This window comes from Diplotaxodon limnothrissa, linkage group LG17 (assembly GCF_057381915.1).
Source record: "Diplotaxodon limnothrissa isolate DT_005_m linkage group LG17, D_limnothrissa_male_GT1.1, whole genome shotgun sequence".
Taxonomy (NCBI): domain Eukaryota; kingdom Metazoa; phylum Chordata; class Actinopteri; order Cichliformes; family Cichlidae; genus Diplotaxodon; species Diplotaxodon limnothrissa.
In genome coordinates, this window is record NC_140612.1 from 28730879 (window position 1) to 28757857 (window position 26979).

Here is a 26979-nt window from a genome sequence, read left to right on the forward strand (position 1 = left end):
AAACAGCAAACGCTCTATTATCTTGTTTGAAAGTGATAAAATGGTGAGCAAACAGAAATCCAATCCATCTACACCTAATGTTTAAATAACAAGGTCTGTTTCAAGGGAACAAGAAAAACCACATAGCAGTGCAACTGCTGTGGACACACTGAAAAAGCTACGTCTGCACTTCAAGAGGCTACAAAACACTTAATCAACCACAAACATTGTCAACAAGATCATTTATTTTAAGAAATTATATTAGTATTCAAATACTCATTAAATTAATCCCTTTCAAAACTGCTTCTGTCTCTAAACAAATATATACAAAACATCACAGTGAATTTGGTACATTTGGTTATAAAATCTTCAAATCTAATTTAAAAAAAAAAATAATAATAATAATAATAATAATTCACATTTTTAACAACAAACATGGAACAAACAAACAAGCAGATCTAAAAATGGTTATTTAAGGCAGGGTACAGGTTATCAAAAAATTAGCCGCCCCTCCCCCAAAAATCTGATCTACTACGTCCTTTTTGGTCACCATTGCCATTATGCAACACTATCACAACCAAGTCCCAAGAGAATCTAAAGATAGAAAGTGTGATTGAGAGCAAATCATTAAAGCCTTTTGATCAGTGCAGTCTACTCGTAAACCAGCTTTAGCATCTATTTAATAGCATCCAAACAGAAGGAGAAGTGCAATAGGGACCAAGTTTCCTTTCCCACATTGCTTCCTGCTCTGATTGAAGCATCATCACAGCAGCTCCTTCTTCCTGCTAATGTCTTCTTTAGTGAGATTGTTGCTGTGGTGGACAGATAAAAGGCTTCTGGGTAAGAGGTGTACAATGGCCTTTCTGAGCACAAAAAGTGCAACAACTGTAAAGTCTCATCAAGATAGGAACATCAGCACAGGTGAGAACACATGGGTAGACAAGAGTGAACGCAAAGGTGGGCAGCACCTTAAAGGTCAGTCCTGCCTCTGCGGTATGCAGCCTTCCATCTCCAACACTTCAGGCCAGCCTTCAAATTTGTTTGTTTCTGCGCTGTTCTTTATATGCTGAGAAAACAAAAATAAGACACATGTTAAAGGTTAAAGTCATAAAAGTCTCTCTTGTTAACAGCTAATGACATAAAAATAGTAAAATGTTATGATAAGAACAGACAAGGACCAGCAACCAACAAAACTGGTTTGTGGTTAAAGATGACAAACAGGCTGTAGAGTGAATATCTGACTACAAAATATGAATCCCTGAATGACTGATTGTGTGCACTAGGCATTCTTAGTAATAAAAAGCCTACTGATGTTCTTTTAGCAGTGATTCCACAAGTAAAATTAACTTAGCTGCAAATTACGACCGAGCATAAAAACATATTAGTGTGACTCACACAGTTTGCACTGCTGTAACGTTACAGCGGGGTTTCATTTGGTTGTGTCAGCAAGGAACATTTCAGAAGGTTGTATACAACAGATTCCTCAAGTGGAAACTCAACTTCACGGAGCATACCATAAGTGATTTTAAATGAAGATTCTGAACAAAACATGCTGCAGAACTATGTTAACTGAACCAGGAAAAGAACCTCTGGGGATTTAAAGATTTACCATCTTACTTGTACTAAATGTTGATGTATACATAAAATAGGGCAACTACTCTTGTGCCACCATCCACACGAGTTTTAGACTTTGCAGAGCCCTCCAGTGGGCTTGAGTGAACCCTTAGGCAGATAAGTTCTAGTCTGCAGTTCACGTGTTTCACAAAGCTGTTCCCGACTCTACAGGTCTACTTAATGTAAGTTGACCTGTAGATCCGGTGCGCACGCACAAATGTCCACCAAGATCAAAGAAAACAACCACAGGATGTAATCTCCCAAGAGATTTTGACATTTCAGCAGAATCATTTTCTCAAGATTATTTCTATTAGGCTACTAAGACAAAGTGTCAAGCTGTTTCATCCTCATATTTTGCTCTATGGCTCTGTGGTGTATGGATTTTTCATCTGATGTGCGAATGATCCCTGGTTCAAGGCTGAGAGGGGACACGATCTAAGCCCCATGTGTCACAAGCCCCGAGTTCCCGTTCCAAGACTGGATAAACAGAGTTTGTTTCCAAAAGTGTCTTTGTCATAGACAGATAAAGTTTGTTGTTACTAAGTAACGCGTTACTGTAATTAAATTACTTTTCCACTGAAAGAGTAACTAATTACTAATAACTAATTACATTTTTAGGTATTTTAATTACAGTTACTTACAATGTACTTGTGTTAAATAATTAAACTCGCTGAATATCATTATTAAATTTCAATAATTTATCTTCTAAACGTAGAAGTAAACTCTGCCGGTTTAACATCGCTGTAGTGCAGCTGCACGTCATTTCGCGCCAGTTTGCTGCATAGTCGTATTCTAAAGCAGAAGATGTCGGACTCGGCTGAAGCCTGTGGCTGTTTTATGAAATGGACATATTCCCGTCTCTTCACTTTTCTGAAACAAGCAGACATGAATATTACAGTAATATGTAAGCTATGTCCTGGAGAGAAACAACTATCGGCTGCTGTTAATAGCACGAGTAATCTACTGAAGCGCCAGACACGAGACCATAGCCCAGGGGTCAGCAACCTTTAACACCTAAAGAGCCATTTGGACCTGGTTTCCACGCAAAAGAAAACACTGGGAGCCGCAAATACTTTCTGACATCAAAATGAGAATAACACTATTGTTTTTTTACCTTTATGCTTTGTTTGAACAACTAAAGTGTGTTGCTTATGAAATCCATGAAGTGCTACAGAGAAAATTACATTTTATTTATGTAATTAACACATTTTGAACTCTTTAAGAAATAGAACAAAAGGAAAGCTGAACTAAAAAGATCCATGTAGCAAACAAAAACTGTTATATCACCTTTGGGCTTTTGGAGCCTTGACCTGACTTTAAAAAAAAAAAAAAAAAAAAAAAAAAGCACTATGCTGCTAAAAAAAGAAAAAATAGATATTTGCAAAATTCTGCCTAAATATGTATTTTACCTGGTTAATGCGTGCGGCGGGGCGTGGTCTGCAGCGCCGCTGCAGGGGGGGCCGGACGCACCTGAGCAGCACCCGCAATCACGCCTCGCGGCCTTAACGTCTGTGCTATCTATGCTGTTGTTGGTATGCGTCGGGCTGTGAGCTGAAAAGCTACAGCTGGCTGTATGCGTACAGCAACCGTGTGTAAAAAGTGGTCAATAAAGAGATACTAAAAAGCAGCGGGTCTGCCGTGGTATGTTTACAATGGGACTTCTGCTCCCGAACCTCTGTGCACAGCGTCTGCAAATCGGGGCTGTACGAAGTCACTTTCATCTTTACGCAGGACTGTAAGCTGTCATCTGTGAGGCGTGAGTGGTGTTTGTTTTTAACATAGTTCACGGTGGAGAACAGCTGCTGACATAATGTGGAGCCATAATTGGCCTACCTGGGGTTGAAAGTCTCGATAAATGCATGGCGTTTCGGCGGGTACACCGGCTTCCGCGAGTGTGACGCTTATTTTGATTGATGAAAAAAAATAATAGAATATAATTTTATTTTTATATTTCAAGATCACAATAATCTTCCAATTTAGAACTACAAGGTAAAAAAGAACTAACATAAATAAAATACACTTCAGCTAAATACTTCTAATTTATTTTCCCAAACCACGCGGAGCAGCACTATACGGACTAAAGAGACGCATGTGGCTCCGGAGCCGCAGGTTGCCGACCCCTGGCATAGACGAGTCATTGTTCATCATCCATGGATAACACCGCGGCAACTCCTGCTCAGCAGGCAAAACTTGATTTTACTTCAGCAGCACAGAAAGCGTCTGAAGGTGAGCTTAAAAAAATGATTGCAGGCTACATTGTGGAAGAGATGCGACCGCTGCGTACTGAGTCGCCGTCTTTAAAAAAAAAAAATTTATTATTTAAAGAGTTTAATCTCTATTGTTTGCCCACTCAAGGTTTATAGGGATTGTAAGAAGTATTTAGTTAAATTACTTATTTAGTAATTAAGTTACTTTTCTGACACAGTAATTAGATGAGTATTTTAAATACAATATTGACTAAGTAATTAGTAATTAATTACTTTTTTAAAGTAACTTACGCAACACTGGTGGTGATACACTAGCAAACAAAGGAGCTGCTGAAAGTACCTTCTCATTTTGTTCTTTGTCTAATGTGCTGTAGCTTTGCTGGCAGTTTACATTTAAAGAGTATAAAGAGTAGGGCTACAATAATTGATCTTTTATTAATCAGGAATTCTACTGATTATTCCATTGATTAGTTGAGTAGTAGGATAAGAAGTACTTTTGTCTTAATAATGAGCAATTCTAAATATTCAAAAGAGAAAAACAGATGTTTTAAAATAAACTGCTCACACAAACACAAATCCATTTCCTAATGAGGGCTTGGGTCAGCATTCATTCAGTTTAAACATCACTCTTGTGGCTAGCTTAGCGTTAGTATGCTATCTGTACAGGTGCGCACAAAGAGTTGAAGTGCTCACAGCATAATCCAGTTGTTTTTTTTGTCCTGGATGTAGTTTGCACTTCACCATTGTGCTCTCACCCTTTTTAAATAAAAGTAATACTTATATCCACGCTGTAGACTGCGTCACTATGTTCCCTCTCTGACTCACAAACGGAAATTAGCGGACAATTTTAGATATCTGGATCTCGATTTCCATTCCTACATACAATCTAAACTAAGGCATAAAACAAAATTGTTACTTCTTGTTGTGCTTTCTGACACTAGTGTGAGGGGAAAAAGGATTCTGATGTTGGAGCTCCTGAATGAATGTGTTTTTGTGTGTCTGTATGCTTAAGTGTGCTAGTGAAGGAGTGGGTGTAAGCCTTTAAAGCCTTTATGGAGAAAAGCAAGTGTATCAGCATTCTTTGTGGTTTGCCTTGTGGTTTGATCTGAATGTTTGAAGAAAACACACATTAAGATGGTGTAGATGGTAATAAGGTCACTAATAATCTAGTTTCCAGCTTTTGTTAACTATGGGATTTTGTGCATCATCTTACCTGCTCAAATGGACTCTTGGTCTTGATGCCTTTCCCTCCCACAAAGATCCAGTTATCTCGAAAGCCCAGATTATTAATAGCTGAGCTGCCAAGATCAGCAATTAACTTCCTGGCTTCATCATTGAGTCTATATAACAAAGAAGACATATTATTTCATGACCATCCCCGCAACTAGAAACAGCAAACATATTTATTGATCATGCGAGCTGAAATGCTCTTACTTTGTTGCGGAATCATCAAATGAAGCCATCATCACAACGGTCCCATCTTCAATTTCATTCAGGAATTTAATCAAGGGAGCCACGTCTATGCAAAGTGACACACGGTTAACAAACTGTATGAACTGGATTTGTAAAGGTCTACAAAAAAAAAAAAAAAAAAAAAAAGGTTCTCAAGTATACTCACCTCCAGCCCACATATCAAAATATTCTGTTTTGACAACTTCCCCTGTCCTCCCTATGGAAAAACAAACAAACAAAAATACAGTTTTTCAGAATTAGGTTTGTAACTCTTGGAATTAAAAGTGGGGTACTCGAGTGGATAATGTCACCATTAACCAGGGCGATGTTGAGTCCTCTTCCCACGTTGTTCTTCACGCCGCTCATTACTCTACAACCAATAATATGAAAGGGGGAGAACATATGGATACATTTAAATATAAAAGCATATAAACTTAAGGAAATGGGTGATTTATAGAAGGATGGCACTTCATAACATGTTTAACATACTATAATGTAGATTTCCAGACAGCCCAGAATAATCAGACAACACTTTCTTTCTTATAACACACTGTCTCACATCCTACTTACACTTTGTCTTCCAGGCAGATTCTGGGCCCGACCACACTGGCTGCACCACTTGCCATCTTGAAGGCAAAATGTCCAGCTGAACATGCCTTGGACAGCCCACATTTATACCTGACAGGCTTCGTTGCTGAGAACACAAAATTTGCCCAAACAGCACAGTATCAGGTCACAGGCAGTCCAATTACATTGTTTAAGGCTTTTCACAAACAGGCACAAATACGGGTGATCAAGGAATGGTACAGCTTGAACTCATCTAAAGGGGTCTATTTGCACACTAATGCAATAGCTAAGCTTAAAACACACAGTTAAACTCAATATCTAGATGTTTTCAAAAGGATTTAGCTACATTACAATCTGAGACAAGCTCCTTATTACCATTTTTGTTCTGTCTGTTACAGAGATAGATAAAAAAAAGACAGAGGCATATCAAAACACATGAGTAATAGAGAATAAAAAGAAAAAAGTAAACAATTGAGAACACTTACAAAGGACACCTGCTGGCACAGATCTTGCTGAAAAGCAAAAAAGGAGATGTAGATGTAAGTAGACTTTATAATATCTAATATATTTATTATTAGGAATATAAATAAGATTTTTATTATATTTTTATAAAAGTTTATCCAAGTAGCAACAATTAATACAGATAAGTAATAAGTGTGCAACATTTCTTTATGTCAAGATAAACTAGAGGCATAAAAAAAAAATTACAACCATCAGTTATAGGAGTGCAGAGGATACTTTCAATGTGGAGGAACAGCAGCTCTACTCTGAGCTCCTCCTGGATGGCCAAACTCGTCACCCCATCTCTAAGGGAGAGGCCAGCCACCCGTCGGAGAAAGCTCATTTCTGCGGCTTGAATTCACAAGCTTGTTCATTTGGTTACTACCCAAAGCTCATGAACTTAAGTGAGGTAAGGACGTAGATCGGCTATTAAATCGAGAGCTTCGCATATACGCTCAGCTCTCTCTTCACCGCAACAGACTGGTACAGCACCAGTCTGTCTATTGATCTCCCGCTCTCCTCTCACTTGTAAACAAGGGCACTCCACCCTTTTCCAGCTCAGGACCATGGCCTCAGATTTTCCACCTAGAAATTCTGTCCATAAAAATCATGAACAGAATCTGTGACTTAGGGCAGCCCTGGCAGCCACCGGGAACAAGTCCAACTTTTTGCTGGCTTAGTGGACCAAGCTCTTGCAGCGGTTGTATACGGATCAAATGGCCCGTAGCAATGGGCCAGACAACCCATGCTCCCAAAGCATCTCTCACAGGATACTCCAAGAAACATGGTCGAATCCCTTCTCCAAGTCAACAAAACATATGTAGACTTGTTGGGCAAACTCCAACGCACACCCTTAAGTAACCTCGAGAGGGTAAAAAGCTGCATTCTTTAAAAATTTCTACACTTTCAAAACATGATAATGAACTCTAAGTTCACAAAAGAAATGAATGTTTCATCTTCTTCTAAAACTGTGCCAGACAGGCAGATAACCCTCCTGGAGGCAGGAAAGAAGAGAAGGCCCTATGAGATAAAATACTGGCTGGCGGCTCACAACTGACTTTAATCGATTAAAATGAATAATTTATTAATAATATATGTAGCAAACAATACATATATATTGCATTACAACCCATTATATCATGAACTGAAACCTGTGACTGACATTTTTTGTCTTTTTCCTGTATATAAATAAAGATTATTTAAAAGCCATAAAGTGATGACGCAATAAATAAAGAAATAAATTAACCAAGATGCAGGACATGCCTGACTTAAAATGTCCCTGCAGACAGAAAGTAAACAAAGTAAATGACTGTCTTGTTTCCTTTACCGATGATTATCTCCTACCTACACTGCTGTTCAATCCAGTTTTACAGGAAAGGTTACTCACAAATCACATCAGCCAGTTTAAAATCCGTATTAATCTCGAATAGCTGAAAAGCCAGGAAGACAGCCAGTAGGAATGCAATAACCAACACTGTCAACTTGATAATTCCTGCGAAGAGAGGGAAAAACGGAGAGGTGCGGTTAATCAGCCATCCGAATCACTGATGCGAAATGGTTTTAGATAGCAAACATGTTTGTTTAAATATTTATAGTAAATATATCTGACTTACCAGTAGCCCTAATCATCTTTGCGACTCTCCAGAATATTTTACAAACAGCCGACAACCTGTAATATCAAATAAAAGTGTAGGTGTCTGTATGTGCACATCGGTGACTGTTTTCTACAGTCAATGGTGTATATCTGCGTGCCTTTATAGGGTGCTCTAAAGGGGGAAGTTAGCTTGTGCTGTGCATTATTTATAGGAGTGTCTAACGCCGAAACACAGTGACCTTGCTCTTTTTCTAATAACTAGTTATTGCGACCGAATTAACGAACAATGTAACGTATGTAAGCACGTAATGCATTTTTAAAGCTATATTTTGAAAAGCTAACTAGCTTTTAACCCCGTGGATAACTTCTTCGTCTTTGACAGGTTTTACTCACTGACACTGGAATGACTGCATCTCAGCCTCTACAAAAGACAAATACGTAGTTGAGCTTTGAGATAAATGTTCACGACTTTCTCACCTGTTTACGTAGCAAAATACCAGTGGACTCTCCGGTGTGGTTCTTTTAGGACAGGCTGACTAACTTATGATGATGGCGCTGATACGCGTCATGACAGCTGGACTGTGGAGGAGGAGCAAACCGTGAAAAAGAGGCGCCACTCCGCCGGAAAAAGGAAAGACGAACCGGAAATAAAGGGCCTGGACAGTACAAAAAGGAGCAGCTTCCGTAATTAATAAGGTAATTATATATAATAATTACGATATATATATATATATTTTTTTTAATTTATTTAAAAAAAATTTAAAAAAAAATTAAAAAAAAATTCTTTTTTAATTTATTTATTTATTTTTTTTACTTTTTACTTTTTAACTTTTTTTTAATGATTCAAATGGGAATATAACCTACTGGATTTGGAAAGAGTAGGGAAATAACTGAACATGGGCTATTTCAAACAACAATATAACAAGCAAAAATATACATGTACCTCAAAAATATCTACAGGAGATGCACAGCATGGGAAAGTCATGTCCTTAAAAAATAGGAAGAAATCCAGGAAAGACCTGACACATGGTCTAAGAGAGGAATCATCAGAAATGTGCAAAAGTACTGTTTGTCTATCATGGTATGCGTTTAGTGCACTGACAGTGTGTTAGCCAATCAGATCATTTCCAATTGCATCATTTCCTATAGCAACTGTTGACGAAATGTGCAAAACATGCTTCACTAAAGCCTCAGTGAAAAAGTCTCAGTGAAAGGGGGGTTCTGAAGAAGCCGATATTAAGGAAGGGAAACGTGGGAAAGTGCTGAGGTGTGCCAAATTACACAAGAACTGGACTGAAAATCAGTGGCAAAAGTTCTTATGGAGTCATGAATCTAGTTTTGAAATTTCTTACTCAAATTGTCCGCAATATGTACAGAGGTAGTCAACAGAATGAATCTTCAGACATCTGTAATACAGAGGCTCTGTTTGGGGTTGCATTTCAACCAGTAGTCCTGGAGAGCTTGTACCATCAGAGATTAGTCCGCCAGAAAAAACATGCTGTCAGTGATTGGCCAAGAGAGTTTATGTTCTGAAGAATAAAAGTGGTCACACTAACTACTGACTTTTAAGTTTGTTAGAAACGGTTTACCGTCCCATGTCTCTTTGTAGTTTTTTTTAGTAGTGAGTCATCTGTCAAAAACAAAATCTTCACCATGTCACACCAACTTCCTGTTGCATCTTCTTCTTCAGTCATTTTAAAAGTACATGGGAGCGATAAAAGCGTCAACACCGCCATCAAATGGACAGGTTTTAAGCAGAAATTTATTGGAGTATAATTTAACCTGTAACATTTTGATGAAGACTCCATAATATGCAGAATTTGTTTCATGTTAAATGCACATTCTGTTTTTGGTTTTATTTTTATGTTGTACAGAAGTACAATGTGTTAAACATGTAAATCAAGAAAACATACATATGTACAAAGAGTGAAAAAAGCAAAGTCAGCTCAATAAATTAAGACATTCAAACATTTGGGGAGCTTCAATAAAAAAGAGAAAATCAAGGCAACATGCAGTCCATTTCAGTGCAGCTGGTGTCAATCATGTCTGCTGTGTCATTCAATGAGATCCTAGAAAAAAGAGAACACAAAATGTATGTGTGAGAAAAATTACACCATCTGGAAAACATTATAAAACAGTGCTAAATAACATCTCGATGCATGCTCAATCATGCTGGTAAGGAAATCCCAAAAAGTTGATTCTGTTCATCCGAATGCAGCGTTTTCAGTAGGAGTCTGAAGAAGAGACGAAGAGATCAATCAACCCTTTGGGAGTGCTAAATAACACTTACATCATCTGAGTCCTGTTGGCAGGCTGTGCTATTGCTGCTCGTGCCGCTTTCATGATCAGCTGCAGTGGAGTTTTCGTCGTCCTGGAGTCGAAGGTTGGAGAAACGATATATCGGTGTCCTGTATTTGGTTTATTTGAAGAGTTTCAGTCAGGTTTCAGAGCTCATCACAGCACAGAAACAGCTTTAGTGAAGGTTACAAATGATCTTCTTATGGCCTCTGACAGTGGACTCATCTCTGTGCTTGTCCTGCTACACCTTAGTGCAGCATTCGATACTGTTGACCATAATATCCTATTAGAACGATTAGAACATGCTGTAGGTATTACAGGTACTGCACTGCAGTGGTTTGTATCATATCTATCTAATAGACTCCAATTTGTGCATGTAAATGGAGAGTCCTCTTCACACACTGAGGTTAATTATGGAGTTCCACAGGGTTCAGTGCTAGGACCAATTCTGTTTACATTATACATGCTTCCCTTAGGCAGCATCATTAGAAGACATAGCATACATTTTCACTGCTATGCTGATGACACCCAGCTCTATCTGTCCATGAAGCCAGATAACACACACCAATTAGTTAAACTGCAGGAATGTCTTAAAGACATAAAGACCTGGATGGCCGCTAACTTTCTGCTTCTTAATTCAGATAAAACTGAGGTTATTGTACTCGGCCCTGAAAATCTTAGAAATATGGTATCTAACCAGATTCTTACTCTGGATGGCATTACCTTGGCCTCCAGTAACGCTGTGAGGAACTTTGGAGTCATTTTTGACCAGGATATGTCCTTCAACGCACATATTAAACAAATATGTAAGACTGCTTTCTTCCATTTGCGCAACATCTCTAAAATTAGAAATATCCTGTCTCAGAGTGACGCTGAAAAACTAGTTCATGCATTTATTACTTCCAGGCTGGACTACTGTAATTCATTATTATCAGGATGTCCAAAAAACTCACTGAAAAGCCTTCAGCTAATCCAAAATGCTGCAGCAAGAGTCCTGACAGGGACTAGAAAGAGAGAACATATTTCTCCTGTTTTGGCTTCCCTTCATTGGCTTCCTGTTAAGTCCAGAATTGAATTCAAAATCCTGCTCCTCACATACAAGGTCTTAAATAATCAGGCCCCATCTTATCTTAATGACCTTGTAGTACCATATCACCCTATTAGAGCACTTCGCTCTCGCTCTGCAGGCCTACTTGTTGTTCCTAGAGTATTTAAAAGTAGAACGGGAGGGAGAGCCTTCAGTTTTCAGGCCCCTCTTCTGTGGAACCAGCTTCCAGTTTGGCTTCGGGAGACAGACACTATCTCTACTTTCAAGATTAGGCTTAAAACTTTCCTTTTTGCTAAAGCATATAGTTAGGGCTGGACCAGGTGACCCTGAATCCTCCCTTAGTTATGCTGCAATAGACGTAGGCTGCCGGGGGATTCCCATGATGCATTGAGTTTTTCCTTTCCAGTCACCTTTCTCACTCACTATGTATTAATAGACCTCTCTGCATTGAATCATATCTGTTATTAACCTCTGTCTCTCTTCCACAGCATGTCTTTATCCTGTCTTCCTTCTCGCACCCCAACCGGTCGCAGCAGATGGCCGCCCCTCCCTGAGCCTGGTTCTGCCGGAGGTTCCTTCCTGTTAAAAGGGAGTTTTTCCTTCCCACTGTCGCCAAAGTGCTTGCTCATAGGGGGTCATATGATTGTTGGGTTTTTCTCTGTATCTATGAAGCGTCTTGAGGCGACTTTTGTTGTGATTTGGCGCTATATAAATAAAATTGAATTGAATTGAATTGAACTGTAGCAGACAGCAGGAGACCACCACGGTCAGAGCTTTCAGTGTGCTTAAATTTGAACATGCAGCAGATACCGTATGCGTGACTCACCTGTTTCTATAAATCACTCTCTTGACAACAATCACAGCAGAAACAATAGCTATGAGGACGATGATGACTGCTCCTGCACACACCAGGATCAACACCAGCTTTTCTCGCTGGAAAATACACGAAAAGGTTGATATTTATCCAAACAAAAGACAATTTTATAAAATGAAGCAAAGACTGAAAGAGCACAATCAACCTACTGACCGGTGTGTCAAAGTGTGTGACTGAAGATGTGGACATTGCAGGAGGAGCAGGACTAGGTTTAATACCACAGGCTTTGACTGTCTGCTTTATGAGCTGAGGACTGAACCCACCCTCACACCTATCACTCGGGACCTTGCGGTACCTACAAAGACAAAAGGGAATAGAGTGAGATTTGCATGTGTGCATAAAGGTGGTGTTTCTCTTTGCTTTATGAAGGCAATTACCCTTCTGTCAGAAGCTCATCCTCCTCTCCATTCAAACAGAGCTCATAGGTTTTATTTGCAGCGTTTGGCTGTCTCACACACTCTGAGGTGTTAATGTGTCGATAGTAACCAAAGTCGCTGTAGTAAAGGAGAAAAAAAGAGTTTTAGTGCAACCACAAAATGCTTTTCTCTTCTTAAACTCTATATTTTGCAAGAAAATGGGTGCAGCAAATTTTTAAAAAATGTGCAAAGTCACATGAAAATGCAGTACATAAGGAAAAAAAAACACAGTAATGCTGGGTTTTGGGCTGAAGCTATGTCTTTGGCTAAGAATGCAATTAAAATGTTTTAATTTTGTTTTAATTTTGTTGTCTGTTATGTGCAGACACAGCATCCCTTGAGTTAGCTGCCTTTTTTGTGCTTGAGTGATTCACACGTTTCCCAGACAGAGCAGCATTATGCTTTACACACCGTAAGAACACTGGTCTCTCTTGGTCGCTTGCTGCAAAAAGAAGTTCATGATCGTCTGCTTTCTCATCCTTGGCAAGGAAAGCACTCAGGTCACACTTGCCATTGCTACACTCTCATTTAAAAGCCACAGCCATTAACTAGAGGCCAAAAGCAGAACAATGCCGCCTTTCTTCATTAAAAAGGAAAACAAGCAAACAAACAGAAAAAGTAAATGCAAAACAAAAAGCTGATCTTGAACTTCTGAGATGTAAGCAAAGGCCTCAGAATTTCGAATCATTGTACAGCTAAGATAAAGTAATATATTATTATTTATTGTGCAAAAGTCTTGACTAAGCTCTTGTTTATTTTTATTTTTTTTAGAAAAATGGGAAATAGAGTTTGTACACTCTGGCGAGGTTGAAAGTCAGTATTTAGTAAGACCAGTGATGGGACTAATGGCGTTACTTTTTTCAGTAACGAGTAATCTAGCTAATTACTATTTCTATCGTTACAACGCTGTTACTGTTACTAACAAGAAAATGTGATGCGGTCGCGTTACTATTTTTCAACGAACAGACGGCTGAAGCTGTGTTCAGCTTACTCCACCTTATATCAGTTGCATTGAAGAAGCTGACTATGCGCTACAGCTTTCAGCAGCTGCACTCGGCAATCACTTTCTGGCAGACAATCACTTTTTGGCACAACACCTGGAGCTAAGGGGGCAAAACAATCGCATGAGTGCTGCTGTTTGACTGAGGAGGAATAAAGTAGTCGTGGTGAGCCAATCACATGACCAATTTAAGATGACAAAGCAACAAGGTGATATATACCAGTTTTCAAATTGTGTTTATAGACCACGTAAAACCAGAGTCATGATAAACAACATATACTCGGTGTTTTTTCCTGAATACTTTTGTCACGTTTACTGTCTAAGGACAGCGCTAGCAAGCACTCTCTGCTTATGACCACAAAATAAAAAAACAAAACAAAAAACAACAGCAAAAACCAGCCCGTTCATGTTGGTGGAAAAATGCACCATGTCGACCAATCAAAAAATGATATGGACAACATGACATGTGGTTGTTTAGGAAGACGGGATAGTTTTAGGAGTGAGAGAGAGAGAAAGAGAGAGAGAGAAAGACAGTAGAAAAAGAGAGAGCGCGAGTTTTGAGATGTGAGACGTTTAGCATGTTTGGAGTGTGTAGTTAATGTGTTGTCTTGTGTAGTTAGTGTGTAGTGTTGTGGGTAGTTTTGTGTTGTGTGTCAGAACAATGAGATGACTGCTGTCTCCAGGTAAAAAACAGGAGCAGTGATACACCTGCTGCTGTCAGACCTGCAGGTATCAGGCTGTGATGTTCTCCTTTATAGTGGACAGGAATAATTGTTTTGGAGTGGCACAAATAATTTGCGTGGCATCTTATTGAATGCAGAAAAGCTGATTGTTATGTAAATAGTTTAAAATGTTTTTTTTTTTAAAGGTAAAAGGTAAAATTGACAATTTATATTTGCATTTAAAGTTATGAAATATGATTCAATAAACATGTCTGTGGTTGTTACAGTAAAAAAATATAACTTTTTCTACTCGGATTTTATGTTTTTTTGTCTGATTTTAGATCAGTTGTGTTAATACAGTATGTCAAAATGAAAACATAACTGTAAATTCAGACACGTAAGGTTGTGCTGAAAAGGATGATACCAAACAAGGTAAAGTAAATAGTTTTTAAAGGTGAAATGTAGAGGGAAAATCAAAAGTAGTTAACAATGGCCCATTATACCCTGGACCCCAGAGGGTTAAACATTTTTTTTTTAAGTAACGCAATAGTTACTTTTCAAGTAATTAATTACTTTTAATATCTTGCAACTCAGTTACTAACTCTGTTACTTTTTTGAAGAAGTAACAAGTACCTATAATTAATTACTTTTTCAAAGTAACTTGCCCAACACTGAGTAAAACCATCTATAGTCTTCAACAGAGCCTGTACTCTCTTCAGCAAGCCTTCTTCTAATTCCTTTAAGTTGTTTTCAGGAATAAATCTCCAGGCTCCTTGAAAGACATTCAAAGCTCTTTGGATGTTTCTGCCTTTTGTTCCATTCTCCTTTAAGATTATCCTACACTGCTCCAATAATACTGAGGTCTGGGCTCTGGGAAGACCAATCCATGACTGATAGTGTTCCATTGTGTGTTCTTCCATCCTGGTATGCTTTTACTGCATTCACTGTGTGCTTTGGATCACTGACATGGTGAATATTTAAGCCACTGGCAATCAAATACTTTCCTCACCCTAAACCATGACAGAGCATCCACTGTGCTTTACAGATGGCTTTAGACAATCACTGTTGTACCTTTCCTGATCTCATCCATACATACTGATGACATCTTGAACCAATAATTTCAAATTAAGACTCATCACTCCATAAGACCTGGTACCACTGATTTTCAGTTCAGTTCTTGTGTAACTTAGCGTACTTCAGCCACACTTCCACTGAGCCCATTTCTGGCCACGCCAAACAGTGAGTCTGTTTTTAAATACTCAGTCCCAGAGTCCAATATAATGTACCTGAGAGATACTTCTTAAGAACATGATGTTCATATACTGTCCATCTATACTGTAGATAGTATTTTTTTTTTAAGTTTTTCCATGACTTCTTTTGAAACCTGCCCACTTTCATCACATCATTAAGTGGCTTAAAAAATGGTCAAATAGTGACGGGAAATGAGTGGAAAAGTGGCCAGTGTGCAAAGACAAACTTTAGAAGACCTTCAGAAAGCCTTGAGAACTATTGCTCAAGGTCATTAAAAACAAAGAGGGAAAAAAGAAAAGAGTCTGGCTCACTGGAAGCAAAATGTAATGAAATGAAAGGTTTTTACAATAATATGCAGTACGTTACAGGACCATTTAAAAACAAAACAATCCAACATACCACAAGAAATCTTCTCTGGTGCACAGACAAGGGCTTTGCTTTTTCATCACCACAAAGCTTCGCCCATTTCGGCATAGAGATTGCTTCTTTAACCTCCTGTAGGTCTCCTTAACACCCAGGACACATCCATTTCTTTCCGAGTCCCCTCCTTCTGTTGAATGAGCCAACCACTCTTCATAGTCGTTGTCATTACCTGATGAAGGCAGTGATGACCTATTTAACTGTCACTAACAATCCTTTTAAAAAATGCAGGTTTAACAAAACCAAACCTAGAATAAAGCAGTTTTAGGCAATGTTAGTCAAACTAGTGACGCATAAGTCTGTCCCAACACTTACGTCACTTACATAAGATTACTAATGCAAGTGCAAAACAGCATCTGCAATACAACTAGGCAAAATGCCACAGGGGAAATATCGAAAGTCCCGGGAAAGTATCTATCTTTTCACCACCAGATAAAAGGGTGTGGTTTAATTACAGCATCTCACACAAATTGTAGAGGAGAAAACAAAAAAAAAATGCAAACAGGTCTGTTTTCTTCTTCAAATCTGCGTCATAAACAGAGGTAAAACAAACGGGATGTGTTTTTACAGGTTTTTAGAGGTTGTGGAAAATCCCTGCTTCTGCAGTCGGAAAACAGCTAATACAACTCACATGAACCTACCACCAGGTGGCAACATGCCATAGAAACCAGTGAAGAGCAAAGAGTGCACAGTAATCGTAGATGTTATTAGACTTACATTCTCTGGTAATGAGACTCTGGAAATCAATGGTGACTGCTACCCACATGGGCTGGCCGTCTTCCTCGGGCCGGAAGCCCCACACACTGACGGTCATGGCGTTGGTCCCCGGCTCAGATGCCAAGCCTGCAAAGAAGAAGGGCTGATCCGTAAAGTTATACAGCTTCCAGCACTGACCCTCATCCGTGGAGAATCTGGTGGTGAAAAACAGTAGAAAAAGAGAAAACTTTAAATATAAGAAAACACTTCCTGTCACTTCCCTGTGGTCTTTAAATGAGAATAAAGTACTTGATAGTCTTGACTTGTCCTTCACGATGGGCCTCCACAGCCACAATTAGACCCCCAGAGTCCAATATAGTGTAGTGATGAGGACCCCTCAGCGTCCCCCTCCAGTTATAACCTCCATCTGAGGAAACAAACACGTCGGGGTTCTGCGATGATGACAGAGAATCACCCACGCTGCCTGTTAAAAACAGGAAATCATCTATAAGTGTGCATTTTACACAGTATTTGGACAATGGTTTGGACTGAAGCACTGAAAGTAATTACAAATTAATTACCATGCGCAATAACCAGACCAACAGCAGCCGGCTCAGACAGGGTCACCATGGGAACTATATGGTTATTACGACTGTGTTCCCCATGTATATGGAGATTGCACTGGCAAAAGAAAAAAAAAGATCAAAATGAAAACACATACATACAGACAGATAAATTAATTTTTTTTCTATGTAACATACACTCTTGATCTTGTCTCCACAATTTATGTTCTCGGGTTTTTTAAGCGGTCTCCACGTCCCTCCTCTGTTGAATGAAATGACAGATTTTATACGGCCATCTGAAAGAAAAACGAAGTATTCCGGTCAATATTCAGTAAGTTCAATCAGGATTTTAGATATAACTCTCATTATGCAACTCATGGCTGTTTATTGAAAAATCAAATGATTTGCTTTTAGGCTACTCTAAAAAAAAACAAAAGAAAAGACTGAGCTTCTGTTCCTATGGGATGATTTTAGAAGTCTCACAGCCTGGCTTTTGTGCTCTGCTCAACAATGCTGAGGCCATGCATGTGCCATGACAACCTCTCTGTAAAGTTTAATAAGTTTTCCTACTAATTTCTTTCTTTCTTTCTTTTGTAGCTTTTATGAGCAGGGTGGAGTCCACCTGCTCCGGGTGTTACAAACCGGGATCTTTGTCTTTGTTTTTTCTTCACGTCAGCAATCAGCTCCTTAGTTTCGTTAATGTTGGGTAATATTTTGTTCTCTTAACACCGCACTGCAGTATTGCTGATGACAGTCGTGTTCTCTTCTGTCAGACAATGATGTTATTGGTTGAGCACTAAATTGAAAGCGGCATGACAGCCTGTCCAATCTCCTCAATTCAAACACTTATAACTCATAAAGTGTCACAAAACAGACAACTGGGGGCTACATTTTGGGGGTTGGAATCAAAAGCTTTTGGCTTAAAGCCATTTTTTACAGGAGTCATGTACGAAAAGCTACGAGACAGAAGATGCATACAATACCTGTATGGAGAATCTTACCAACGTCTAGCTTATTAGTGAGGTACACTCCTCTCAGTGAAGTAATGTTGGTGAAGTCACTCTTTCGATGTCCATCAAACAGGTGGCGCTCTAGAGATTTGGAGAACAAGATCCCACGGTCGTCTGAGGTGTACATGGTCCCAAAGAAGGTGTCTGAAATAAAACGGAAAGCACGAATGTATCTCGCAAAATTACAACACATTTTAACCTCTCCTATGTAAAGAGTTGAATTTTTGCAGAAGTCTCAAGCCACTACTCATGTCTTTATATTTTGCTAGAAAAATAGTACGTCAGTGCAGTTACTTATTGAAACATGTGCAAAAAAACCCCCCAAAAAACAAGTTCTAGCACATTTGAAAGCCAATACTGCAATAATGTTGTTGTCTGGACTCTAAGGAGGTTAAACCAAGGCTGATAGTGTTAAAAGCATTGATTAATACCTTGAGTTAGGTGCTATTCTTGTGCCTGAATGATTCATAGGCCAGTGTTAAGTGACTTAACAAAATAAATTATAATAATAATAAAACATTTCTCCATCACCTGAGGGAGGTGATGGGGACATGTTAAGCTTTTGAATGTGTGTCCTCGTGTGTGCATGTGTATTTGTGTTACACCCCGATGCCAAGATATGCTTATCAGCTTTTGCAGTGAAACCTAAGTCTTCCTCGTTTCAGCCAGCAAAAGACAAAGTCACCCCACACCACCCATGCACCACTGTCTCAAGCAGGTGTGAGCCAAAAATTGTATTATACTAAAAAGAGAATAAAATTCCTTCCAATTGAATGAGGAAGGAAAAGAAAGGGCACGAGTTGGAGAGGGAGATAAAAACAGAGATGGAAAGGAACAAAGCCATGAGATCTAGACTTGCATGGACAAACACACACTCAGTATTATGGACTGATTTGTCAGCAAGTCCAAGAACTTGTTAAACCAGTCTTGTCTTTTCAGTTGAAGTTTTCCATTTCAACAGAAAAAAAAACTGATATGCTGTGAGGACACGTTCGCAAATATGTGTCAGTCATAGGGTTAATTTTTATAGATGTGGCTTTTTGAATGGAAAACATTTTCAAAGATATTAAAAGGTCCCATTTGCGGGTTTATGTATGTCTGATACCTCCCGGGTTGTCCACGTGCAGGAAGAGCATATCCTCATCTCCATCCAGGATGGAATAAAACTGCAAACAGAGACACATATGAAAATCGAGAGCAGACGTGAAAAAACACGCACACACAAAAGAGATGACTCGTTCAATTTTTTGCTATAAATCTTGTCTAATCTTCTTGAGACAGAATGTGTGTTTGTGCTGTCAACAAGATGTGTGGGTGTTTCATCAGAGCAGGTGTGTGTTCAGCTGGTGTTGAAAGGGAAAATGTTGCCACCGATGTTTTTTCTGCATATCAACCAACTTCCTTAGTATGAATGAAGTATCTGCATTTATCTTTAATGTTCCCCACCCATAAACCTGACACAAAGACAAACGGAGCGGTGCGATAAACATCTCAATTATCATTTAAAGAAAATTTGTTATAAGTGCCGATTCAATTCAATTTAAAGCTACTGTGTTGTGCTGGGAGGGAAAGGGTAGAACCACATCTTGCTTATTAATAACTTACTAAGAACTAAGAGCAGTAAAAATACTATATCTTTGAAGGGTCAGTGATATGTGCTGATAAAAAAAGCAGACAAATGGCTCTGCACTGTAGTGGAAGGTTAAATTTCGGTGTTGACTAGACAATCTGTTTTTATATACTTAGTGCAGGAGGGGATTAATAATGAGGGCAAAAACTGATGATGTGTGGAGTTCACACATAATCAGCTTTTGCCCTCAGGCAATCCTGATGAATTTACCTACAGTAGATCTAATTGTACAGTACCTACAGTACAATTAGATCTGAAAAAATTCCTGAATCTACCTACAGCAAATTCACCAGATTTGCCTGAGGGAACACATCATCAGCTTTTGCCCTCAGACAAATGTGATGAATCTACTGGAGATTCATCAGAAAGCGAAAACGTTGCAGATTTGCCTGAGGGCAAAAGCTGATGGTGTGTGAAGTCGAGTGACTCCAAAAATCATCAGCCATACTTTTGATTTCATTTTCGGCCTGTTACTGCACTACCGTGTTGGGCGACCCTTGAGAAACTGCCCTAATTTTGGTAATATTTTTTGGTACCAACACCAAAACATTATTAACATATTAGACTGTTTTCATTAAGAGAGTGCTATAATATGCTTTGCATTACCTCAAAATCTCCCAGTTTGATTAGTTTAAAGTAACTCTTTAGTACTTGAAGACACTAATAAGCTCTACTACCACTTCCACAGTGTTCACTGTGATTCTAATGAGGTCTCATACTGTTTGTAGCCTCCCAAGAGGTTTTTTGGCTACATTGTACATAATGCTGCTGTTATCAAAACAATTTATGAGTTCTGTCCCACAGTTGCTTTTTTTAAGTACTCTCAGCCGCCCACGTGATTCCCACATACAGCAAATGGATCCACATGTGTGGTTTGGCACAGATTCCACTTTTATCCAGAGTCTGGATCAGATCTAGGAATACACTACTTGTGAGGCTGAGCTTGTTTCTTCTCCCAGAACTGAACAAGTTAATTTTACCGTGTAAGGTGAATGTGTTAACCTCTACACTACAGAGGTGCATCTGTATTGTATTTAATATAGACATGAAATTATATACAGAGGGTGGAGTATAGAAATGTTAACAACACTAAAGCCAAGGAAATCTGCACAGGCTCTTGGATTTTACTTCATGCTATGCTGGCCTAAAGAGAGATACCACTGGGAATCTGCACAAAGATAAATATTAAATACTTTTGACTTTGAATCAAACAAAGCTGCTCTAGTAGAGCCCAAGATTAAAAATGGAGCTGAATTCTTGCAGAACAGATCCTCTTTTAGTTTGAATGATAAGTAAGCACAATCTATCTGTGTACATCCCTGGTCGTCTCGGTCATGGTAATCTTAAGCACTTAAAATAAAGTAAACTTGACTTCTTCTTGTTTGTGAAAACGTTTTGCCGCTCATCCAAGAGACTTCTTTAATTCTAAAAACTGATGAGTTAGATCATCGCCTTGGAGGTTGTCCCAAGAGTTACTGACTGGCTGCATGAGGGTATGAGGGTCACGTGAGGTAAGGAGTGAAGCTAGGCTGTCAGAAGAAGTCAAGTTTACTTTATTTTAAGCGCTTAAGAAGTAATCAAGATCATACATTTGACTGCCTCGTGCTACAGTTACATTTTGAATACTACCAAACATAATTGGTTCAATTCCCAGACCTACCTGTAGAATATTAGATGTTGTTGCTAACACACTCAACAGAAATGATGGTTGATATTTTCTCTCACCTGCTCAGTGGATGCAGAAGGCAGGAGTGCTTGACTGAAAGTATCTCCTTGGTCTGATGAGAAATACATCACACGAGGAGATCTCTAGGAGAAAAATAATGCATGACTATATAGATGGAATATATACTACTCGATAGACCGAAGTGTATAAAAAATGATCCAGCCATCTTACCGGGTCTTCCATAACAGAGAAGAAGAGAAACGCTCGTATGTAACCAAAACTGTAGATGTCCTCATGGATTATGGTGAAGGTCTTCCCCAGGTCCTTTGTTCTTTTCAGGATTAAATCTCCCCTCTCCTCTGCCTCAACTGTATCGGCAAATGACAATAATAACACGAATAAGTTCAATAAGAAATGTGCACTTGCCTTAAACACATTTAAGCTCATTGCTCATCCGCATAAAGCATGCACCCTCACAAGCAATAAATGTTTTGAGTGAAAAAAAGTACTTATATTTATTTTGAGCTTGTGAAATTAGGCTCTGATGTACACAAGAGTAGTGATCTGACGGATAAGTGAAAGTTGTCTGGTTTGATCCTGGAAGGAGATGTAGATCCTTTTGGGGTTGTGTCAAGAAGGACTTTCAGTGTAAAAATCCACCAAATCAAAAGCTGTGGAGGGTAAGGCAATAGTGTTTTCTCATGTAGCTGTCTAAGAATAAGCGCTGCTCTACTAATGGATTTAGTCATCTTAGCAATTATAAATCAAACTTAATCTCAATACACTATACTCTACCCCTCAGTTCCTCACACAACTTGGTAATTTATTTAGTTGTTTTGCAATGTGCTTATAGCATGTCAGTTTTGAGCTTCTTCTGCTGCTTTATTGTTTTATTGTACTTTAATAGCTTTTATGCCGCCCCGTAATCAAAGGATTTTTCCTGTGAGATAATAAAGATTTTAACTTGGCTGCAAAAGCCATAAAGATGCAGATTAGATTAAACATTAAAAGCAGAATTCTTATGACTATGCAAACCCTGTTACACACAAAATAAAAACATATATACACACTAGAATACAGACAAGCCTGTATTACAAAGTGTCTGATCTTTAAATTGCACCAGTTTTACAAAACCCTTTAACAGCTTTACAGGTTCTTACCTGCATCTACTTGACTGCAGCTGAAGAACAAATTTATGCCAGCTCCCCTGATGGAAAGTGGAAGGAAAAAAATTACAAACACCTCAAAATGTCACAATTTTAATAGGTCATGTTTCTTTTTAAACAAGCATTTATTGCTTCATAAAAACCTTGCTCGTATCATCTCAGTTTATTCAAAGTCCCACATGTTACGCATGTCATTATGCATTTTCCAGTGCTGTTACTATATTTGTGCCACAGAGCTATCACTGTTTGATATATTGAATAACTCTTTTTCCTTCTTTATTCTCACCATGAGAAAGAATGCACTCCATCGTGAACTTTTGTCCACCAGGCCCCAAAGTCCAGAGAAAGCCAAAGACCGCCCTGAAAGTCAGGAAACAGAGCAATGTTTACACATTAAGGAGTGTTCCTGATGTGTGTTTGTGTGGATGATAAACATGTGTGTCTGTGTGATAGCCAGGAATATTAAACAAAGCAACGGAAACCACTAAGGGACTTTAAAAGTTCAACAGACTCACATCAATGCTGAGGGCCACAAGATAGTCAGGGTTGAGGAAGTGGTACACGATTGGCTGCGCCAGGTGAAAGGGCAGTTGGATGAACTTGAAGGTTGCACCAGCATCCGTGGAGGTGAAGATAATCCCACCTGGATTGTTAAGCACCGGTGTGTCGGCTGTTAAAATCACCTGTCAGTAAAAATCAATGGAAAACTGCTCAGAGATGGAAATTTGAGAAAGAATTTTAGCTTCGTCAATAACTTTTTGTAGTTTCGTGCAGAATTGTCTGCTTAAAATTCAGTGCATGCAAGCTCTGTACTAGTGATTTCAAGAAAGAAAGAAGAAAACCATCCACTTTCTCAGCTAAAGATTCTGCTTGCATAGCTCCGTGCAATATAATCAGTCTGTGAACAAAACTGTAAGAACACTAGTGGGTAAGACTCAAGCTGATTAGATGTCAGCATACATGATATTTTCACACCTTCATGTCAAAACATCACAAGGTCCACAGCCAAACATGCAATGCAGTTTACCATCACTAACTACTCTTTCATTGCACACCCACAGAAAAGTGTTAGTAAGAGTGTAAAATAGTGCTACTTACAGAGATCCCAGGTCCAACACTGACTCCAAATTCCTCCTTAATAAAGGTGTGGTTGATGCTCTGAGAAATGTCATGAAAAGATTTGCCATAATCCGTGCTGATGAGAGAGGAAAGATGGTTACGTTTTGATTGAGGTGCCCACGGTAGCTGCTGATCAGATTCTAACTCACCTTCTGTAAAGTCGTGAGGAGCCTCCTTCATTTAAAGGATGAACTGGACCACTGATTGTTGACAGCACCAAGACCACCTATCAAATGAAGAAATATAGTTACAACTTTAAACACTGGGTTAAAAAGTCACAGATAGATTAAGATGATCCACTCTAGCACACCTTAATTTGGCTTTTATTTTAAACCAGCATGTTGTCTAACATGTCTCTTAAAGCGCAAAAACCTGGTCAAATCTGTGCTTTCATTCTACAAACAAATCCTTAAAGTACAAGATGGAAAGCTCAGAGATTGTGACCACTGTCAGAGCTAATGAAATGTAGGTTTTTCTTATTTTTTCCTTAACACTTCATTACTATATTCCAGTTGTCACTGACAGAACTAGTAAGATAAGGATAAAACCAGGGGTATTGTGAAATGACATACCCACGGATATTAAAGAATGAGGAGAATTTGCTGTGTTTAAAATCAGCCTCAATTATATTTAATTCATTATCGTATATTGATGCATATTTGTGTGTTGTGGCACTTTTTTTCCTTTACAAACTCTACATTGAATTCTATTGTGCCCCTGTGACATGTAAGAGGCTATATGCAATAAACCTTCTGTATAAGAAGCTACTCACCCCTGTATCATCACCAACCCATGTGAGAATTACGTAGGAACCATCATCACCATTAAAACCTGTCTAAAGAGAGAGGAGAAAAACTCACACATCACAAAAACAGGCCTAACAAGCTAAATTAGATCTCTTCTCACAATTTCCTGTAATTTTCCCAATAATACTCTTTGCCAAATGAGTATACGGGCTTACATTACTATACGTGTTTATATTACTTTCACTTGGTTGAGAAACCCTGTTAAGCATTGCAAAACACAAATAAAAACGGGTACCAACTTCAAAGTCCTGGAATCTCCTCCTTTACATTAAATAAAAGGCACGACGGACATTGCACCTGCCTATATTGACCAAGCTGCAGCTCACCTCGTGTGTGTTATCATCCAGAACCTCGTGTTCGGCGGGGGTGAGAAGGAGCCGACAAGAGGTGAAGGGAGGACCATGTGAAGGCTTGGAAAGGCCTGGGGAGCTGCTGGCATCCCTCCTGGGGCGACGGCGCATTTGGTCCTGGCTCTCACTATGCTGAGTCCGGCGGAAAGTCAGCGTCTTTCCCTCCTTGATTCTGCATTCAACTCTCATAAGAAGAACGACGGACACCCCCAAAAGCATCAAATGTCTCCAGATCATGTCGACAGTGATGTGACTGCAATGGGAAAAAAAAGAGTCCCACTGACCGATATCCCTGGCAATAATGACTCACTTTTGTTGTACTCTAAAGGTAAGTGGGTGTGGGAAGTGCTTGGACGGGTCATTAACATAAAAAGTGCTGCGCTAAGTGGCACTTCCACCACCAGCAGGTGCTTCTGCCCGCATCCTGGTGACCTAACTGCAGGGAGAAAAAAGTTTGTCTTAAAACAACAGATTAATTCGTGATTCGTTCACTTATCGTCAATATATTAACAAATGAATTAGCAACAACAAAAAACAACTGGAATTCACATTTACAGAAGTTAAGGACATTTTAAGGACAGCTTCAAAAGAAAAGTTCTGGCAAGCTTTGAAAGAAATAAGAGACGTTAATGTGACATAAAATCGCAGTAGTATGGGCAGGTCAACGCAAGAGGTCGACATGTATTCACTTGTGTTGCTTTCAGATGTGTAGAATAGAATAGAATAATCCTTTAATTGTCCCACAAGGGGAAATTTGGTTGAAACAGCAGCCAGAAAGACACATATACAAACAAACAGTACACAGGACACATAACAGAAACATACACAATTCTTTCTTACATATTTACATGTATGAACATGATAGGCTATGCTGGCAAAATACCTCAGGGAATTATGGCTATGATTGATTGATTGATTGATTGATTGAATCTTTATTTTGAACATGTTGAAAAAGTATAAAAAAAAAATAGAATTAAAAGAGACAAATGAACAAAGCAAACAAAAGGAAAACGAGCAACCACAACTCCAAATAACGTCCATGTTCAAAAAGGAGCAGGAAGAAGCATAAGCTTATTTAATCCCACCCCTTTTCCACTATCTAGTATCAATAGACTACAGAAATACCTCCTTGTAATTACATTATATGTTATGTGTAATTTTTTTATTTTTTTATTTTTTTTTAAATATATACACATATATGTTTCTATCTATCCATACCTACGTATATACACACATACGCACATATACACATTTTCAATAACCCCATTAACACCTGAAGGATACACAACCTACAATTTTATATATATTTAATATATATATATATATATATATATATATATATATATATATATACATACACACATACATACACACACATACACATATATATACATATACATATATATATATATATATATATATACATATATATACATACATATACATATACACATATATATATATACATACATACATACATACATATACACATACATATATACCCATACCAACAAACCCGTGCATGCGCACACACATGAAAATATTAGACAAGAACACCCTATCAAATCTCTACCTTTTCCCTGTACCCTGTAAAAACCATATCCTTAAACCGCTTTTTAAACTGCGCCATGCTTGGACATTGCTTCATATCTTTACTTAGTCTGTTCCACAGCTTCACTCCACACACAGAGATGCAAAAACTTTTTAATGTTGTACGGATACGAGGATGTTTTAAATTTAATTCCCCCCTCAAATTGTATCCCCGTTCCCTTTTAGAAAACATTTTTAGAATATTGTCAGGAAGCAGGTTATTTATTGCTTTATATATAATTTGTGCTGTGAGAAAATGAACCAGATCTGTGAATTTTAGAATTTTTGATTTTAAGAATAGTGGATTTGTATGATCTCTGTAACCAGTTTTATGGATTATCCTTATGGCCCTTTTTTGTAATATAAAGATTGATGATAGCGAACATTTGTAAGTATTGCCCCAAACCTCTGCACAGTAATTCAAATACAGTGCAATCAGGGAACAATAGAGAATGTGGAGTGATTTGTGGTCCAGAATGTGTTTTACTTTACTCAAGATT

The 26979-nt window shown here is 38.5% G+C and overlaps 2 protein-coding genes across 3 annotated transcripts; both read right to left on the reverse strand.

Annotated features, from left to right (window-relative positions):
- Nucleotides 1-436: 436 nt before the first annotated feature.
- Nucleotides 437-8473, reverse strand: fam3c (FAM3 metabolism regulating signaling molecule C). Of its 2 annotated transcripts, XM_085375465.1 has the most exons (11): nt 8392-8473; nt 7934-7989; nt 7708-7812; nt 6305-6331; nt 5823-5946; nt 5564-5622; nt 5419-5469; nt 5235-5319; nt 5014-5140; nt 948-1045; nt 437-791 (listed from the first exon to the last, which is right to left on the reverse strand). In XM_085375465.1, exons 2-10 carry the CDS (start codon nt 7947-7949, stop codon nt 956-958), a joined length of 684 nt encoding a protein of 227 aa, XP_085231591.1. In that variant the 5' UTR covers nt 7950-7989; nt 8392-8473; the 3' UTR covers nt 437-791; nt 948-955. The 2 variants fall into 2 exon arrangements, with proteins under 2 accessions (XP_085231591.1, XP_085231590.1); XM_085375464.1 differs by having other exon boundaries at nt 437-1045.
- A 1440-nt stretch (nt 8474-9913) lies between these two features.
- LOC146615197 (sortilin) lies at nt 9914-25126 on the reverse strand. The gene is made up of 21 exons (XM_085375835.1): nt 24866-25126; nt 24506-24568; nt 23883-23959; nt 23713-23809; nt 23130-23297; nt 22901-22974; nt 22609-22655; nt 21680-21816; nt 21508-21591; nt 19258-19318; nt 18144-18296; nt 17341-17438; nt 17161-17260; nt 16889-17063; nt 16601-16794; nt 15863-16055; nt 12512-12628; nt 12288-12429; nt 12087-12193; nt 10205-10285; nt 9914-9983 (listed from the first exon to the last, which is right to left on the reverse strand). The coding sequence occupies exons 1-21, from the start codon at nt 25124-25126 to the stop codon at nt 9914-9916; spliced, it is 2499 nt and encodes an 832-aa protein (XP_085231961.1).
- Between the last annotated feature and the right edge of the window lie 1853 nt (nt 25127-26979).